Raw genomic sequence first — 18110 nt, 5'->3', positions numbered from 1 at the left:
CACAAAAACATTTTTATGTTTGTTCCTTTTCGGTCTCCCTTCCTCCTTGGAAAGACAGGAGACAAATGATTCTGGTAAAGCATGGTGAGAGTTATGACAGGAGACGTAGACGGAGTAGTGGGAATAGAAACAAGAACTGACCGGGTTTCTTACTGTCTAGGTGGAGGCTTGAAGAATGAATACAAGTAAGCCAGACAAAGAGTTCTGGGAAGGGCCAACGATGTGTGTATTCTAGTTAGTTCCTTAGTTAATTTCATCCTAGATCATGTCTTCCTGTCCTTGTCATTTTAATTCTTGGGAATGTGACATCTGCTTCTGGCAACAGTTGGATTAGATAACATGAAGAAATTCTTGCTAAAAAAAGACCCCATCCACCCCACTACGAAGAGATGCAAGAGGGAGGAGATATGGGGATATATGCATACATGTAGCTGATTCACTTTGTTATACAGCAGAAACCAACACAACATTGTAAAGCAACTACCCCAATAAAGATGTTAAAAAAAAAGTAAAATAAAATACAAAAAGAAATGGGAAAAAAAATACCCCAGAAAGGTGGACAAAAAATTGATAAACATGTTTCTAAATACACAGCTGAGGTTTTAGAGAAGTAAGGAGAGTGAGAGAAACTTCAGCCCAAACAAGAAGTACTAAAGACCTGAGCATGACATCACTGTTATCCTGGGGTGGGATGGGTTGCAGGGGAGCCGAAGATGCATGCCCAACCCACAGTTATGAAACACGGGAGGAAATAATCCACAATGGGTGATAGCACACATGCCAAATAAAAGGATTAGAACCCAAAGAACTTCAAGTAATAGACTGTTAGAGGGAGATTCTAAAATATGTTTAAAGTGATTAAGGAAAGAAATAAATCAGAATAGCATAAAACAGTATGAATAAAGAATGGGAAGCTTTGAAAAGAAATTGAATTTCTAAAATGGAAACATATACATATTGATGTGAAAAGCACAGCAGATAGTTTAACCAAGGGATCTTAACAGTTCAGTAAAGATGTTCCCAAACTGTAGCTTGGAGAGATTAGGACAAGAAAAATATTTTTAAAAGGAGAGAAAGAGTGCTCTAAGGAGAGTGCCAGAAAGAGAGGATAAAATGGGGCAGAGGAAGCATGTGAAGAGATGAGGCTTAGAATCTTGCAGATTTGATGAAAGATATGAAACCTCAGGTTTAGGAGGCCCAAGTGGGATTAGGCAATAGCTGGACACAGCTTATAAAAATGCCAAAGACCAGCGGAAAATCTTAAGAGTAACAAGAGAGAAAAGACAAATGACTTCTAACAGAACAATCACACTGACTGTAACCTTCTCATTAACAGGAGAATGAGGAAGACAGTGGCTTCAAAGCACCGAGGGGAGTCACTGCAAACCTGTCGATTTTGTACCCAGCTACACTATCACTCATGAATAAGAGTGAAACAGATTATCAGGTAAAAACTGAGTGCTTGACACTATCAGACCCATGCTGGATGCACAGAATAAAGATGTGACTCAGGAAATAGGGATCTAAACTCCAAAGGAAGGAGATGCAAGATGGTGAGCAAAGAAACTGGTAAATAAGTGAGTTTATATAAGCAAGAAATGATTATGTAAAACAGCAATGGTAATAAAGATGAATAATTTGGTAGAATCTGAAAATAAGGTAGAACTGAATATCGGACAAAGTAGCATGTACAGTGGGAAGGGGAAGGGGATGATCAGAGCTAAAGTACAATATTCTAAGGCTCATGCCATAGGAGAGCAGAATAGAAACATCGATTAACCTTAGACCCTATTAGGTCAGCACTCATGTTAAAAATTTAAGAATAATAACTAAAATAATAGAAACATCTCTCTTCCAAACCAGTAGAGGAAAATATGAGAATAAAGGAAACTCCATCACTCCAAAAGAAGTTAGAAAAGGAGTAAAAAGGATCCTAGAAAAAGTATGGTAAGAAAGCAGAAAATAAAATGGAAAAAGTTGAAATGCATGTGCAATTACAGGAAATGTAAAGTCATGAAAATAATCCCAGCAGTAACAGCAAAAATATACTTCATCTGGGGCTTCCCTGGTGGCGCAGTGGTTGAGAGTCCACCTGCCGATGCAGGGGACACAGGTTCGTGCCCCGGTCCGGGAAGATCCCACATGCCGCGGAGCGGCTAGGCCGTGAGCCATGGCCGCTGAGCCTGCGCGTCCGGAGCCTGTGCTCCACAACGGGAGAGGCCACAACAGTGAGAGGCCCGCATACTGAAAACAAAAACAAAAACAAAAAAAAACTTCATCTGGAAATTAGGTGGATGGCTAGATTTGACAGTCATCTAATGTGTGGATTAGAAGGTCCCTGATAGCTGTAACATCTCTCTCTATATATAATATACATAGAGATATTATATAGATATAACATATACATATATAGGTATAGCTAGTGTATTTCATGACTATATATTATATATTCGTATCTATACCTGTATCTATCTAATCTATTTCAATTAAGCAATCACTAGATTCCACCATTTTCCAATGTGGAAAATCAGTGTGGCCTAAGGATCTGGGTCTCCAGAAAGTCACGTTAGCCCAGTATTAATCTGATTCAGCAATGGGAAGAGTGTGCTCAGTGCAGAAATCCAGGGTTTGAGACAATGACCAGGAGCACAGCATTTTAGGGCTGCACGTTTCAGGAACCTTAAGGGTAGAGAGATGAGGCAGGATCAAAGCGGTAAAGTTAATAAATAAACCATCAGGCAAATAAATAAATAAGTGCCTATAGAAGAGGCAGGAGTTTCAACTTCAGAAGAGCCCTGGGTAAGAAAAAGCCTAAATAGTGCCCTGTATCTCTCCAATCTGAAGATGTCTTGGAAACACTTTGACATCTGTTCCCCCAGGTTTGTTTTTCTTCTCCATCACACCTCACACGGAACACAGAGAGTGATGTCCTGTCACTTTGATGCCTCTCTCTACTCAAATGGCAGAAACGAACCAGGTGAGTTGTCATAATTTAGATGAGGCTGGGATAAAAATACACCTTGGAGAGCTTGCTTCCTGATGACAGACTGAGAATAGCTCTTTTTGATTTGAGTGATTTGGAGCTTAAATTCAGTGCCAACCCGTATGAGTGTCTTAGGATGTTGGGTTGGAAAAGGGATTACACCGGAGTATGAGGTCTTTTGTCTGCCTTCTTTTAGGATTACCTTTGACTCATGGATGGAAGATCCTATCCAGTATCTTAATTTGAAATTGTAAGTGAAAGCAAACAGTTGGATTTTTAAATTCAATATTCATTTCTGGGTTTACCTTTAAAAGCAGCTCGACTGTTGCAGAGTTACGCATCTTCACTAATGACATCGTCTGAGAATGCAGCTATTGCATGCATTCAATTTAAATCATTTAGTTTTAAGAGAAGAAAAAAACCCTTCCTTGCAATTTAACAATTTAAAAATCCTTCATCCTAAACCCCAAATCTTGGTCTTCATTTGGAGCAAATGGTATGAATTAGTTTGTAAGGCGTGTCTCCCAAGTTGCTCAAAGAGGAGTGGCAGCCAGCGATGGAGGCACGCCATGGCGCCAACCAACACAACCTCGACGCTGCCTCTCACCGGGGCTGCAGAGGGAACCACACGGAAGTGAGCATCTGCTGTGCTCTGGGTCCCTGTGACTGTCAGCAAATGGAGGGGATGCCTTTTCTTCACCGTTTACGGTATCTTTTGGTGGTAATGACCTTGAGCTCCTCACAATTCATGGCTGTTCATGGCTGGCATCTGTTCTGACTGGGTGATACCCTTGCTTGATATTATAAATGCTTTGAAAGTCGTCCCCTGGTTTTCAGGGTATCAACACAGTACTATCGTTTGCTTGTTTTTGATTTTTAGCAAAGCAGCTATTGCAGTTTTATTTACGGCCTCCCCTCACCCATAACCAAGGAGTGAGTTCATGAGATTGATTTTAAAATAGATTTGAGTGACTTAAAATCATTTCTTCCTGCAATATGAAACTCTTTACTTTATTATTATTATTTTTTTTACTGGAATCTAATGCATTGTTCTGACCTCATTCTTACCTTAGAATACATGATTTTCCTAGAGACCTTCAGTCTCCCCTGAGGATAATCTTACTCAACATTTCACTCTATATGTACAATCACGTCTGAATCCCAGTTTAGGTTCAAGTGAATACTTCAGTACACTAATGAAAAATATTTATGTGTGCCCACTGTATTCTGGGCACTTGTCCTTTCATGTAATCCTCACACAACCTGTTTTATAGGAGAACATCACACAATGCTCAGATTCAAATTCAGGTCCAAGGGACCCAGAAGCCCAAACACTGTCTACTTTGTAGACACTCTCTCCTTCTTCCTGGATAAGGCTCTCAAAGGATCGGGAAACAGGAGGATATTAAGATCATATCTTTCATGCTTGCTGAAAATATGCTGTATGTTGGATATTAACACTTCAACTCCTGGAACTCTTCTAGAAGCTTGGGAGCCTATGTGATGCTCGGAAGCATTGGAATACCAAAAAGGGACGAGATGGGTTTCAGAGTTGAGACACTAAGGGTGGCTTCTTTGGGCTTGCTTCAGGATGTAAGTTTTAAGGGAGAGAAGCAGTTGAATCCATCTTGCCCAACACTCATGCTTTTCCGTGTTCCTTCTGCTTTAATCTTGTCCATCTTTAATCTGTTCTTACATAGCTCCTAGGGTTACTCTTTTTAAGAACAAACCTAATCGCGTTATTTTTCTGCTTAATTTTTTTTAAAATAACAAACAAACCATTTCAAAGTGAACAGTTCAGTGACATTCAGCATACTCACATTGTTGTGTGACCATCACCTCCTTCCAGCTCCAAAGCATTTTCATTATCCTAAAAGGAAACCCCTCACACATTAAACAGTCACTCCACTCAGCTAAAGATCACTAATCTGCTCTCTCTCACTGTAGATTTACCTATTCTGGATTTTTTATACAAATGGAGTCATGCAATGTGGGACTCTTAGTGTCTGGCTTCTTTCACTTAGCATCATGTTTCCACGGTTTGTCCATATCATAGTATATATCAGCACTCCATTCCTTATATGACTGAATACTATTCCATTGTGTGAATATATCACAATTTGTTTAGCCATTCATCTCTTTTCTAATAACTAAACCTCTTTATATTTTCTAAATATTTGACCTTAACTTTTATTGTTGTGATGCTGGTGGTGATAGTTCCTGGTTGTTTGGTTTTAGCCATTCATTTCTTGATGGACATTTGGGTTGCTTCTTCCTTTTGGCTGTTCTGTGCCTTCTGTGTTTACACACTCTACTCTTTCCCATTCTAATTTGGAGTTACCTCAGTGACACAAATCCTGGAGGATTCGGGGAGGTGATGAATGCTATCTGTGAACAGACCACAAGCTCTTACAGAACTTTTAGTGCTTATCAATGAGTTCCCAGGCGGATATCTTTCTATAAAAGCCAAGCTACAGACTGAAGGTTCAGGAATAGCTTCTGTGTGCCCTTTGTTCTTATCTAGTTCTCTGCTACCTCACAACAGCCCTAAGAGGTGAAGTGGATGTTACCACTCCATAGAACTTTCCTCCAGGCAGTGAGGCCAGACATGAGGATGGTCAGTTAAACCTGGTCTTACTGGGGACATGCTGCACTCTCATATGTATGACACACACACACACACACACACACACACACACATATATAATGTAAACTTATTATTCTGGAAATTTTCAAATATGCATAAAAATAGAAAGGCTGCTTTAATGGTTCAACAATTAACATCTGCTGTTCTTATTTTATCTTTTCCCTTCCCATTCCTTTTTTTTTTTAACATTTTTATTGGAGTATAATTGCTTTACAATGGTGTGTTAGTTTCTGCTTTATAACAAAGTGAATCAGCTATACGTATACATATATCCCCATATCTCTTCCCTCTTGCATCTCCCTTCCACCCTCCCTATCCCACCCCTCTAGGCGGTCACAAAGCACCGAGCTGATCTCCCCGTGCTATGTGGCTGCTTCCCACTAGCTATCTGTTTTACATTTGGTAGTGTGTATATGTCCATGCCACTCTCTCACTTCGTTCCAGCTTACACTTCCCCTCCCGTATCCTCAAATCCATTCTCTAGTAGGTCTGCGTCTTTATTCCCGTCTTGCCCCTAGGTTCTTCATGACCATTTTTTTTTTTTTTTAGATTCCATATATATGTGCTAGCATATGGTATTTGTTTTTCTCTTTCTGACTTACTTCACTCTGTATCCCATTCCTTTTTTAAATTGTTTATTTGTTTTTAATTTGTTGTTTATTTATTTGTTGCTGCAGTATTTTAAAGCTAATTCTAGACATATCTCTTCACTTATTTCAGTAGGCGTATCTAACTTTTCTCTTTTAACACAACCACAACATTATCAGATTCCCCCCAAAAAACCCCCCACAATTCCTCCATATCATCAATTTGTGTTCAGTTTTTCCTGATTGTCTCAAATATGCCCTTTTTTATAGTTGTTTTGCTCAATTCAGAATTCAAACAAGATTTGGTGGAGATTACATATGGTTAATATGCTCTTACATCTCTTTTGATGTGTAATTATTTCCCTCCTTTGTTTGGCGTGCTTATTATAGAAATTGAGAATTGAGTCTTTTGTCTTGAAGAATTGCTGGATTTGACTGATTATATCCTTTTGGTGTCATATAATATGTTCCCCCATCCCCTATAAATCAATAGTTAGAGATAGATTCTTGATTAAATTGAGTCATTTGGAGGTGGGGGAGGAGTAGGGTAAGAATAATGTATTTATCCCATTTTGCTTAATATTAAGATTGATTGATGGTTCAGTGTTGTGATAGGCTGAAAAAGAGTCCCCTAAAAGATATCTCTGTCTCAATCCCTGGAACCTATGAATGTTATCGTATGTGGCACCAAAAAAAAGGGGGGCAGTTCTCTGTAGATGTGACTCAGTTAAGGATCTTTAGATAAGGATCCTGGATTTTCTTGCTGAGATACAAATGCAGTCACATGTGCCTTTGTAAGAGGGAAGCAGAGATGAGCTTTCATACACAGAAGAGGAGGAAGCAGTGTGACTAAGGAGGCAGAGGTTAGAGTGATGCGACCACAAACCAAGGGATACTGGGAACCACCAGAAAACAAAAGAGGCAAGGAACAGATTCTCCCTCTAAAGCCTCCAGAGGGAGTGCAGCCCTGTCACACCTTGTTTCCAGCCAACGAAACTGACTTTGGACTTCTGGCCTCCATAGCGATGAGGCCCTGAGTCTGTGATAATTTATCACAGCAGCCACAGGAAACTAATACACCTGTCATCTGCCTAATCCATCCATTGTAAGGCTCCCCCTCAACTTTCCAATAATAATTTCAGCGGCCATTGATTACTGTTGCCTAGATCCCTATTTCATTATGGAGTGGAAAATGGTGATTTTCTAATTCTGTCATTGTTTTCTCCATTTAGTCCACATGATTTTTTTATACAGAGAAGAACTGTTTTCCTCATCTATTTGTCTAGCCCAAGTTCTCTTTCAAGTAGGGAAAGACAGAAGAGATGCTCGAGATTTTTGCTTAATTTATACGTTTTCAGAAAAATGAGTTGGTACCCTAGCAACCTCCATGGTCATCAACGATTTTTTTGTTGTTCATTTATTTATTTTTGCGGTACGCGGGCCTCTCACTGTTGTGGCCTCTCCCGTTGCGGAGCACAGGCTCCGGACGCGCAGGCTCAGCAGCCATGGCTCACGGGCCCAGCCGCTCCGCGGCACGTGGGATCTTCCCGGACTGGGCACGAACCCACGTCCCCTGCATCAGCAGGCGGACTCTCAACCACTGCACCACCAAGGAAGCCCTGTTGTTTATTTTTGAAGTATCATTATGAACTCATAAGTTTTCATATATCTGATAAGTTTCAACTCATTGTAGTCATTATGATTTATGATCCTCAAATTGTCCCATCTTTAAGTCCTTGGAGCTCCTACAAGCTTGATCTGCTTTTTAAAAGCCAAATAACCAGAAACTGAGTAAAGATAGGGTACTCCGGTAGTGAAACACTGACCTCCATCCTGGTCTCCTGCGTATGAGTCACACAGACACTCAAAAAAATTGTTGTCAAAGCACTGGCAAAAATAAAGAACTATGAAGGTGCTGACTAAATCTAATAACATCTTCCCATTCCTTGACACAGTAACTCTCAACATTTACTCACAGCAGAATCACCTGGGCAGCTTTTAAAAAACACTCCGCCTGGTCTTCACACAATCCCCCCCCAACGCCCCCGCCGTGAGGATTCCCTTCCCTGGGGTGGGGCATTGGTATGCCTTAAAAACTCCCCAGGTGATTCTAATGTATAATCAGGAATTAGAACCACTGTCTAATGGATCCCCCATACTTCTGAGATGGGGTTTTTAAAAAACAAGCCCTGGTCTTCTGTCTTCTGCAAGCATCTCTGACATTGACTACATGTGGAGCTAGGTTGAAAGGCTGCCCATCAGCAATATGTTTTCATGCCTCCTAATCCAAGGAAGATTCTGTCACCACATTACTAGACCTGAATTAAGAAGCAAAATACCATCCTATCCTAACCCTAAGGCCTCTGTTTGGTATTTTCAAGTCCACACTCAGTCTTTCCTTCTTGGTTTCACCTTCCTTCTCCAAGGACTTTACCACCTTATGATATTTGCGTCCAGTGAAATCTCCTTCAATACATTGTATGCGGGGGTTGTGTCTTACTCACCTTTGTAGTCTTACTTTCCCACCCACGGAGCAGAGATTTACGTTCAGTAAAGTTTGATTTGATGCAAGATAATTACCAGGATAATTCTATTTTTTCTTCTGCACATCCCCCCACCTCCTGAAAAAGAAAAATCTTGTTGGATTCTATTGGATAAACAAAGGATTCTTGAAATTTCCGTGCCCTTTGTCTACATCAGGTATAGATAATTACTCATTGTGCTTCCATTTGTGCAGTAAAGGACTCTGGGTAAAAGATTCCAAATTTTACAAAGACACATAAAACTTAATATGCATCTCAACTTTGAAAAGTTTCTCTTTTTGAATATATCTAGTGATAGTAAAGGTAAACAGGTGTTTGAAAACATACTGTCATGAAATACCAACCTGGCAGAAAACCTGTAGCGTTTATAATGAGAACACAATTCAGTTGCATTTGTAATTAGCACTTTTGAAATGTGCTCATTATTATTGTTATTATTAGCCACAGAACTCTGCAACTTTGGCTCACACCCATTGGAATTTTAGGGTGTGGACCTAGCCCAAAGCAGTCAGTATAGACAGAACCCAATAAAAGAAATATGTTGCAGATTTTATGGAAGTAATTTTAAGTTAAATATCCAACCATCAATTACGTAGAAATTATTCACTGTCTGTGTCAAAGACAATGTTCACTTTTGAAGATGCAGATCGTTATGAAAAATATCCTAAGGATTTGAGAAAAAAGAACACACTCATTAAAAGTGAATAAATAAATAAATAGAAAAATGAACACATTCATAAACGGAATGCATTTGGGAAGTAATCCCGAAAAAAGGAATAGTCATGGTTGAAGAGACCATTTCCCAATGGAGCAGAAAGATTTCCAGAATTCAAAGTCCTGTCTTCCTTGAGCTTCCAGAGAAAGCTACTCCAAACACTTTCTAGAGCATAAAAGTATTCTCTGACTGACTCATTCCTGATGATTCAAGTAAGAAAAGTGACTGGACACCTAACAAGCTTGCAGTTCACTCCATTAAGAAACATTTATTGAGCAACAACAATGTACTGTACCAGGTACTATTGGAGAGATGTGGAAGGTCTGGTAAATTGGATACATATAAATAGGAGGGGATCTTGGGGCCAATCATCAATAAGTCAAAGCAGTAATCATGGGCCCAGTACTAATTACTGAGGGAGATGCTGAAAAAACGCAATCAGATAAGGACCAGGCTAATCAGGAAGAAAAGATTTCTGGAGAAGATTCATTTTGGTTCAGATTCTAAATGATGCCTCGGCCTGATTGGTGGGAAGGTTAGGAGATGCCCTTTCAATAAGAGAACTGACATGCGTTAAGGTGTGGACTTAGTGTCATGTGAGCACTGTGGAGGGATGGCCACCATATTGATTTGCAAAGAACGATAGAACTTAGCCTGGTACATAGCCTGGTGCTATGCTTGGTGCATGTGTTTATAGGTGCTCAATAAGAATAAATACTCAAAAAAGCATTTAAAGGTGCTCAACAAATATTTGAGAAATCAATGACTTTGACTTTCTTGTTTTCCCTGGAAGGTATATAAATAACACACTAGGGGACTCTGACTCAACACTTAACAATGATTTAGTCTAACTCTAGACAGGACGTGACCATTTGGTTGCAGTCAGTCCAACTCTGCTCATTTGTATTACCTGCACAACTCTGTAAGCATTTGATTTGATTGTATGATCCTTGGTTTGGGAAGCATGGACAGAATGTGTATTAGGTTTACCTGTATGATCGCAATCGTAGATGTTGAGACCACAATGATATTTTCAAAGAAAACAAAATAAACACCTATGAAGTCTGCCTTGCCTTTCAGGTAATCTCTTGCCTCAATCTCAGGCAGGGATGGGCCCCTGGTTGCCATATTTCTGCAGAGTTTTCCTGCCCCTCACCCCAACCCACAATATTTTTTTTTCAGTAAAGAGTTATTGAACTCCTTCTATTTGCCAAATGCATTCCTAGAAAAAGAACAAGACCACGGACATCTCAAGGATCTCAGTTGTAAGAGATGAGGCAGTGAAGCAAAGAGATAGTTCCAGAACAGTGGGATTTTTTTCTGTGAAAGGCTGGCTAGAGCAGCCCGCTCCCCAGAGATTCTGATTTCACAGGTCTGGTGAGGGGAAGGCCACTGATAGCTAAGCCCCGCCCCAGGCGTTGCTAATGTGCAGTCCGGGCGGAGAATCACTGCGGTTCTCAGATAGTGGTCTTTGGGTCAGCGGCATCAGTGTATCCTGGTAACTCAGAAATGTACTTTCTCAGACCTCCTGAATCAGAATCGCTGGTGGAGTGGGGGAAAGGGCAGTGGTATGTTTCAAGAAGCCTTACAGGTGACTCTGATGTACACTCAGATTGAGAACTAGTGAGCTAGGGAAATACAGATTGGTTCTGTGTCCAGATGTTGAGGAGGTCTCCCAGGCCCCCTCTCTGACTTACTTTCCTCCACCAAACCTCTATCTTATTCTTTGCAACTCCATTAGTCTCTTCTCAACTTACTCTATTAACCAATTTCATGTTTTTCTTCTTATTTTTTTCCATACCCTCTATGTTCAGGGCACTGATGAGGCCAACTTAATTCGATCCCAGTTCAACAAGTATTCATGTGTGACCTCAATTTCATCATAGGAATTATACAGGATATTTTTTTAAAGTATATGGAATAGTTCCTGGAGCCTTTGAGGAGTCAGGAGTCATTATAACAGACAATATGCTGCTCGTATAGGTACTGGGTGCCTCAGGAGATCAAGGGAGTATTGGGATTTATATGGGAAGAGCAATCTTGGAAGGCTTCATGGAACAAGGCAAACTTGATCTGAGCCTTGACATATGAATAGAGTTTGGACCATTGGGAAGACAGAATGGATATTACGAGCAAAGAAGCTCTTTATGAGTACCAATGAGGACATGATCCTAACCAGAGAGGCAGACGCAGAGCTGAGGGGCACATCAACCTTCTCCATTAAGCATTCCGCAATGTCTGGTATCTCACTGACATCCCAAAATACAAGTCAAAAAGGCAGGTTTTCATTTTCCTTATTGCAAATCTAAACTCAGGCAAATTGGTCCTGGATGGTTAGCTGAGCTGGCTTCTTTAGCTTGTAAGAGGAAGCCTGTTACAGCAGAAATAGGAGAGGTTGGAAATCAAGCTGAGCTGGCTTAGAACTATCTCCTAGACGTGAGACTTAACCTCTCTGAGCTTTAGTTTCCTTTTCTACACAGTAGAGAAAATGCATTTTACCTAGGCTGTTTCAAACGATTAAATAATCTCACAAATGTAAGATAGCAAACACTGCACTAGGATAGTCCCAGGTGGATGCGTGTATGTTATGTCCCTCTTGCCCTCCTGTGACCTAAATGGAATCGATCATTGGATTGGATAGGAAGGGAAGCAGTAGTGGTTAAGAATGAAAGCTGTGAATTGACAGGGTGGATCCCAGCCCTACCACTAAAACATTGTGTCACCTTGACCACGTAACGGAACTTCACAAAACATCAAATCCCTCTGTGTCATAACCTGGAATAATGATATTACATACTTCATGGGACGATTGGGAAGATTTGACAAATACAATGGCTAGCACCGTGCCTGGAACATAGGAAGCCCTCAATGACGGTTAGCAATTATCGAGGAGGGAAAAGCTATCTGCTCGTGAAATAGGGCACCAGTTCAGTCTGATGGTCCCCAAGGGGTTGCATGCCTCTCTAGGAAGAAATGATGCACATCAGAGAGCAGGTCACTTTTCTCCCCTCTGCTTTCTTAGCCAGTTCCAAAGCCCCCCACCTTCATACCACCTATTAGTAGCTTTGTAGTCTTTTTTTTTTCAGAAGAGCAATCAATGATTGAATCAATTTGAGATACGTTGCTCAAGGTACACAGTGGCTGCCCTGGGAATATCTTTTTCAGTAAAATTAGTATTTGCAAAGGGTCCAGACCTGCCTGCAATAATATTCAGATACATGAAAAATGAGAAGTCAAATGTTCTCACCTGCAGCGTGCTCGCTCTCTCCATCCGCACCCAAACCCCTCCTACAGCTCCAATCCCCGTTACCAACAGATCCGAATGGAAAAATCCAATCCAGGATAACATTTTACAGCTGGTTTACAAATCCCTTAAAAGTGCCAGATTTAGCTCTGCCATTGTTCCTTGTACACCATAAAAATAAGTGCACTGAGAAGCCTTTGAGGTCTTCGCTCTGTTGAAGAACTTCGTTTCCGTATTTTTTTTTTTTTTTTTTGATTCTCATTTTACCTCTTATTACTTCTCATGAAGCTGCTGTTCTGGGGACAACTGCACGCCTGCCCACTGGAAACCCCTGCTATTGATCACGTACTTACGTGGTTGGGAGCATTTTATGTAAGAGGAACAAATGATATAGTTGTTTCTATCCATTAAACTATACTGTTATCAAGGGATTGAACAACTGCCCTGAACATGGCCATTCTTTTCGGAGACTCTGTAATGTTCAAATATAATTGCCTAGTAATCCTGTATTTACTATGAGGTGGCAAGGTATAGCTAGCGTCATGTTTGCACCTTATAAAACGTAAGGCTATGGAGCAAGTTTAATTCTCTGTTGTCTTCCTCCTCCTCCTGGCCTTTCCCTTTTCCTGATGACGCTGCACCCCCAGGCATTTGGATATGTGGCTTCTAGAGACTTCCCAAGTGCTGTCACTTTTTTTTTTCCATGTGAACGCATCCTTGGAGATCAGTCACTTAGTATGACGTGGGGCTTCCCAGGCTTCGGCCATGTGCGAAGGAGAGCTGGGGGTCTCTGAGGCACACAGGACTTTGCATGATTACTAGAGCTCTGAGAGCCCGGGAGACGTGCCTTGTGAGCAAACACCCCAGCCTGGAGGATGCTTAATTATAGTCAAGGGAGGCTATTCCTTCCTTGGTAGCAGCTGCCACTGCCCACGTGCGTACACACACTTGTACACCCACGTGCACACACGCAAGCACACACACACACCGCCTTTACTTGAATTCTTTCTGGAAGTTCCTCCCACCCCCGCCGCCTAGAGGACCCCTAACCATGGTAACTGTGAAGCCTAGCCTTTCCATCTCCAGCTCCCAAACAAGCCTATTTCGGCCTCGCTTCCACTTTCTAAGTCATTGGTGGAGAAAGCCCTGAAACTTTTAAAGACCAAATATAACCAAATGATCCTAATAAAATAACGGGGAGCTTGCTAAACATGAGGCCAGGAACTGTTTCAGTCTTCTACTGAAGTATAAGAGAGGCTGAGAGTCTTAAATGTTTTTCTGTTTCTCTTTGAAGGTGCCAGGAATTTGCACACGAGATTTTAAATGTGCTTTTATTACTGACTCACAGGAGGAGATTTCTAGACTGTTCCTGCTCGTTCCGATGGTGGCAACTTAAAATCCAAATGCTTGATTCTTTCCTTCTATAGAACTTGACTTTTCCAGTCTGTGAAGGAGGAAAGAAAGAGAATAATTTCTTGTTCTGTTCCTATAGACAAGGTTTACAAGAGGACCCCAGAGGATTTAGTTTGGTGACAGGAGAAAGGCTTGGACCCCATCGCCTTTTAGAGCTTCCTGAGGGTGCTGTCTTGTGCCTGCTTTTCCTTATCCGAGGTGCAGTGCGTTCTCGCTTTCCATCCCCTCGGAGACTGTCTGCTTCTGCCCGTCCACACAGTCACTATCCAAGTCTCTGTTCTCTTTCTTGCTGCTCTCCCTCCAAGTTATTAGAAAGCAGCCTTGGGATTTGTCTCCTCTGTTTTTCACGAGCTGGCTTGGAGGAAGAATACAGGGTCATGGATCAGAACACAGACCCTGGAATCAGCTGCTTGGGTTTGAAACCGGGTTCTTCTCTTTACAGTGTTTTACTGCAGGCAAATCACTTATCTTCTCTTAGTTTTCCCACGTGAAAATTGAGCATGCTGATAGGAGCTACCTCTGAGGGCTGGTGTGTGAATTCGCTGAATTAACACGGGTGAAAGACTCAGGGCAGCACTTGCTCCTACTGTTTCCTGAAATCCTTTTTTAGACCAACTTGGGCTCCATTGTTATTGTATTTTGGTGACTCTGCCTCTATTCCCAAGCCTTGACTTCATTACACCAGAACAGTCAACTGGGTGATTGAACCATAGTGATGACAAGCATAAACGCAGTGGAACCTTCCCCTTAGGATGAGGGGAAGTGGAGTCAAGCTAAGCAGTTACTTGCTTGAATTTTTTCTCATGATTCATTCTCTCATATGAATGCGGGTTGGTTTTTCTAAGTTGCCTTTCCTCACTCCTCTGTTTTCATTTTCTCTCTTTCATACAGTCTCACCCCATGAGGAGTTTTACTACAATCTCCCAATAGAGTAGGACAGACCCCAGAACACAGGCTTTCTCTCACCCCCATTTTGGCTTTCAAGAGGGTCTCCGCACATTTTCCAGAATCATTCTCCCACCCCGGCAGAGACCCCTATGGGACCAAGAAGAAAGGATCCGAGGAGAGGAGGGAGGACAGAAAATTCTGCTTCCAGATCCCTCCCCAGCGTTCCTCCTCCCCCTCCCCCACTCCCAGTTCTGTTTTATTGTTTCCAGTGAGGACTGTGGACCTGCTAAGACCCCCGCGGGTGGGATGCTGCATTTAAAACCTTTAAGCCCTTCAAGATGAAGGCTCTTTTTCTGGTCAGCTTCATTTTCCCCATTCTCTTTATGGGAAAAAAAAAAAAAAAAAAGGCAAGCCATATTCTGGTGGAGTGAAAGCAAAAGAGAGAGAGGCTAGGTGTGGGGTTGTGAGGGGCAACGCCATTGTTTCCTCAGAGGGTTTCGTATCAGGACTGGTAAATTCACAAATTCAACTCTGCGTTATGACACAGATCAGCTGTTATTTTTCCAGTCTCAGAGGAAACCTGGAGGAATCTCATTCCTTCAATTGTATTAAATTATCTGCCAGTGTTGTCCTTTCCTTTCATTGAAGCATTTGGCCTGGGCTGCAGGAACAGCAAACATCTCTTTAAAAGCGTTGTTTCTTTGAATGTTTGGTTTACCTTTTGGTTCCACAACAAAATAACTTAATAAATGAAGGGCGAGCAGAATTGTTACTATAGCAATCCCCATAGTAACGTCAAGATGCCAGGCACACTCATCCTTCCAGCCCTCTGGAGGCATTCTCCTAGCTCGACCCACGTTTCAGGTATAGCTTCCCAGGCTTCAGCTCTGACGGCTTGAGATTTTAGGATATTCAATTAAGTGCATTTTATTTCCATCCTAAAGAGTGAATAGACTCACAAAATGCCAAGCATTCTTATCCACTTATATCCCCTGCAGAAAAGTCAGAAGTGAATTTTCTCTGAGCTTGACAGTATGTAGGGACTGCTTGCATCTCAGTTGCTTTTCCAATTTTAGGTCTGTCCTTAAAAACAACAACAATAATCCCAGTCAAGGCATGAATTGTTCTTTGTTGATTTCAATAGTCTTACATAACTTACACGGGGGGCAGGACTAGGAGATGAAACATCTTCAGAATGCAGCATTGTGGGAACACACATGTTTTTAATCTCCTATTTTCCAGAAGATAGCCAGAAGTGATCCCCAAGAGGTCACTTGGAGAAGCCTTTTGCCACCTGGTAGGGTTATAAATTGATTCTCTGGTTAAGGTTGCTGTTATTAGGTTGAATGAATGACTGAGAGGTTATAGGAAAATTAAATGGGAGACAGAAATGGATTTTGAACATCATGTCATAACTTTATATAATAGGTATTCATGCATACATGTAAATATGTATGTCGCGGTTTGTTCATATTTAGCATACATTTATAAACCAGTTGATGAATATCAAATAGTGGATCTGTGTATCCTGTTTCTTAGCTCGTTGTATCTTGAATATTAATAGTGACACCCTAAAGGCAGAAACTACAACTGGAAAGCAGTTGTGTTAAATTCAGAACCAGTGGGGCTGTATTGTGATGCAGCTTAGAGAAGTCAGGTCAAACTACTTTGACAGATAAACACAAGAAGCAGGAGAATAAAAAGCAAGCCACAAACAGTCAATTCATAAAAAGAGAAATAAGATTATTAAGAAACACATGAACAGTGTCCAATCTCCCTGCTAAGCAAAGAAGTACAAATAAAAATTAGCATACCAGGATGTGGAGCTGGGCTTCGACTTTTGCCCTGGAATCAGCCAGCACCAGGCCCCCAGCAAAAAACCACAGGTGTTAACAAGTGAAAGAGCAATCAGACCCCAGCCTCACGTCACACTTATATAAGCAGAGGACAGGAAGCAGGCAGGAGGGAACAGGAAGCAAAGTTGGAAGTGGTCAGGGGCAGTGTTACTCATCAGAGGTTACTTCCTCTCTCCCATGGGCAAGGGAGGGGGTTGGCCTGCCTCCCATGATTCTACTCAACCTGGATAGAGAATCACCCGTTGAGACTGTAGGTGCTAACAGATAGGCAGACTTGGATTTACTTCCCTGCCTGGAACTCTGCTTGGGGAGCAGACAGGCTTTCTGATCTGCTCCCGTGCCTACCAGACAGTCACAATGAGGTGAGAGAAGCAGCCTGTACCCGCCCCCCCGCCAGCTGGTATCCCCAAGGATGCACAAGTTTCTAGTGGGTGACATGGGCACCAGAGACTCTAGCTCGTATTGATTTGCTCAAGAAGCTTGCCTAATGCGTGAGGCCATCCAGTGGTGGGAACTGAGAAGAGAGAGAGAGATACAGCCGGATCTCCCGTGGAAAGAAGTGTGCAGAGGGGATCCTACAAGGTCTTCCAGAGATTCTAACAAATTCAGAGAGACTTTGCATCCACTTCTTGGAAGAGCCAGCCACCCCTGGATGTCTACCACATAGAGATATCGATGTGTAGTTAGTCTAAGTCAGAAAAATAGTCACGTGCCCAAGAAAGAATATTGTCATTGCATCCCTATGAATAAGAAGATGCCGGTCCTTTTTCCTCACACGCCTCTCCTCTAAAAAAATGGCTTCAGAGATGAACCTATGCTGAATTGAGATTGCCCAACAAACCAGTCACATAACGATGTGATATTGTTTGTCTGGTGAGCTACCGTAACTTTAAGATACCTAGGTTGCTGAGGGCACAGTGAAGGAAGACAAATTTGCTGATGTGAGTGTACATTGGTTTATCTTTTCTGAAGGGCATTTTGTCAATTATGCATTTAAAAAGCCTTAAAACCAGGCAGGCTATTTGACCTACTGATTCTACTCCTAGGAGTTTACACTAAAGACATAATCAGAAATGTGCACAAATAAATACAAACAAAAAAATGTTTATTGTGACATTATTTACAAAAATAAAAAGGAGAAAACTTGAATTTCAAGTTGAAAATGGCTAACTAAATGTTGGCATATCCATAAAATAAAATACCTGCAACCATTAAAATTGTGCCTTTAAGACCA

At 41.5% G+C, this 18110-nt stretch overlaps 1 protein-coding gene across 7 annotated transcripts in view; it reads left to right on the top strand.

Moving 5' to 3' along the window:
- LOC307197211 (uncharacterized protein) overlaps nt 1-18110 on the top strand; it is a 471902-nt gene that overhangs the window by 382067 nt on the left and 71725 nt on the right. For all 7 annotated transcript variants that reach the window (XM_079942947.1, XM_079942946.1, XM_079942945.1 and 4 more), the window contains 2 exons: nt 1337-1447; nt 2880-2977. In XM_079942947.1, coding sequence (XP_079799073.1) covers nt 1337-1447; nt 2880-2942 — 174 coding nt within the window. In that variant the 3' untranslated portion in view covers nt 2943-2977. The remainder of the gene's footprint in view (nt 1-1336; nt 1448-2879; nt 2978-18110) is intronic.

The sequence above is a fragment of the Stenella coeruleoalba genome, assembly GCF_951394435.1.
Source record: "Stenella coeruleoalba genome assembly, chromosome: 14".
Taxonomy (NCBI): domain Eukaryota; kingdom Metazoa; phylum Chordata; class Mammalia; order Artiodactyla; family Delphinidae; genus Stenella; species Stenella coeruleoalba.
The sequence above is the reverse complement of the archived record's forward strand: the minus strand, read 5'-3'. Positions and strand labels throughout refer to the sequence as shown.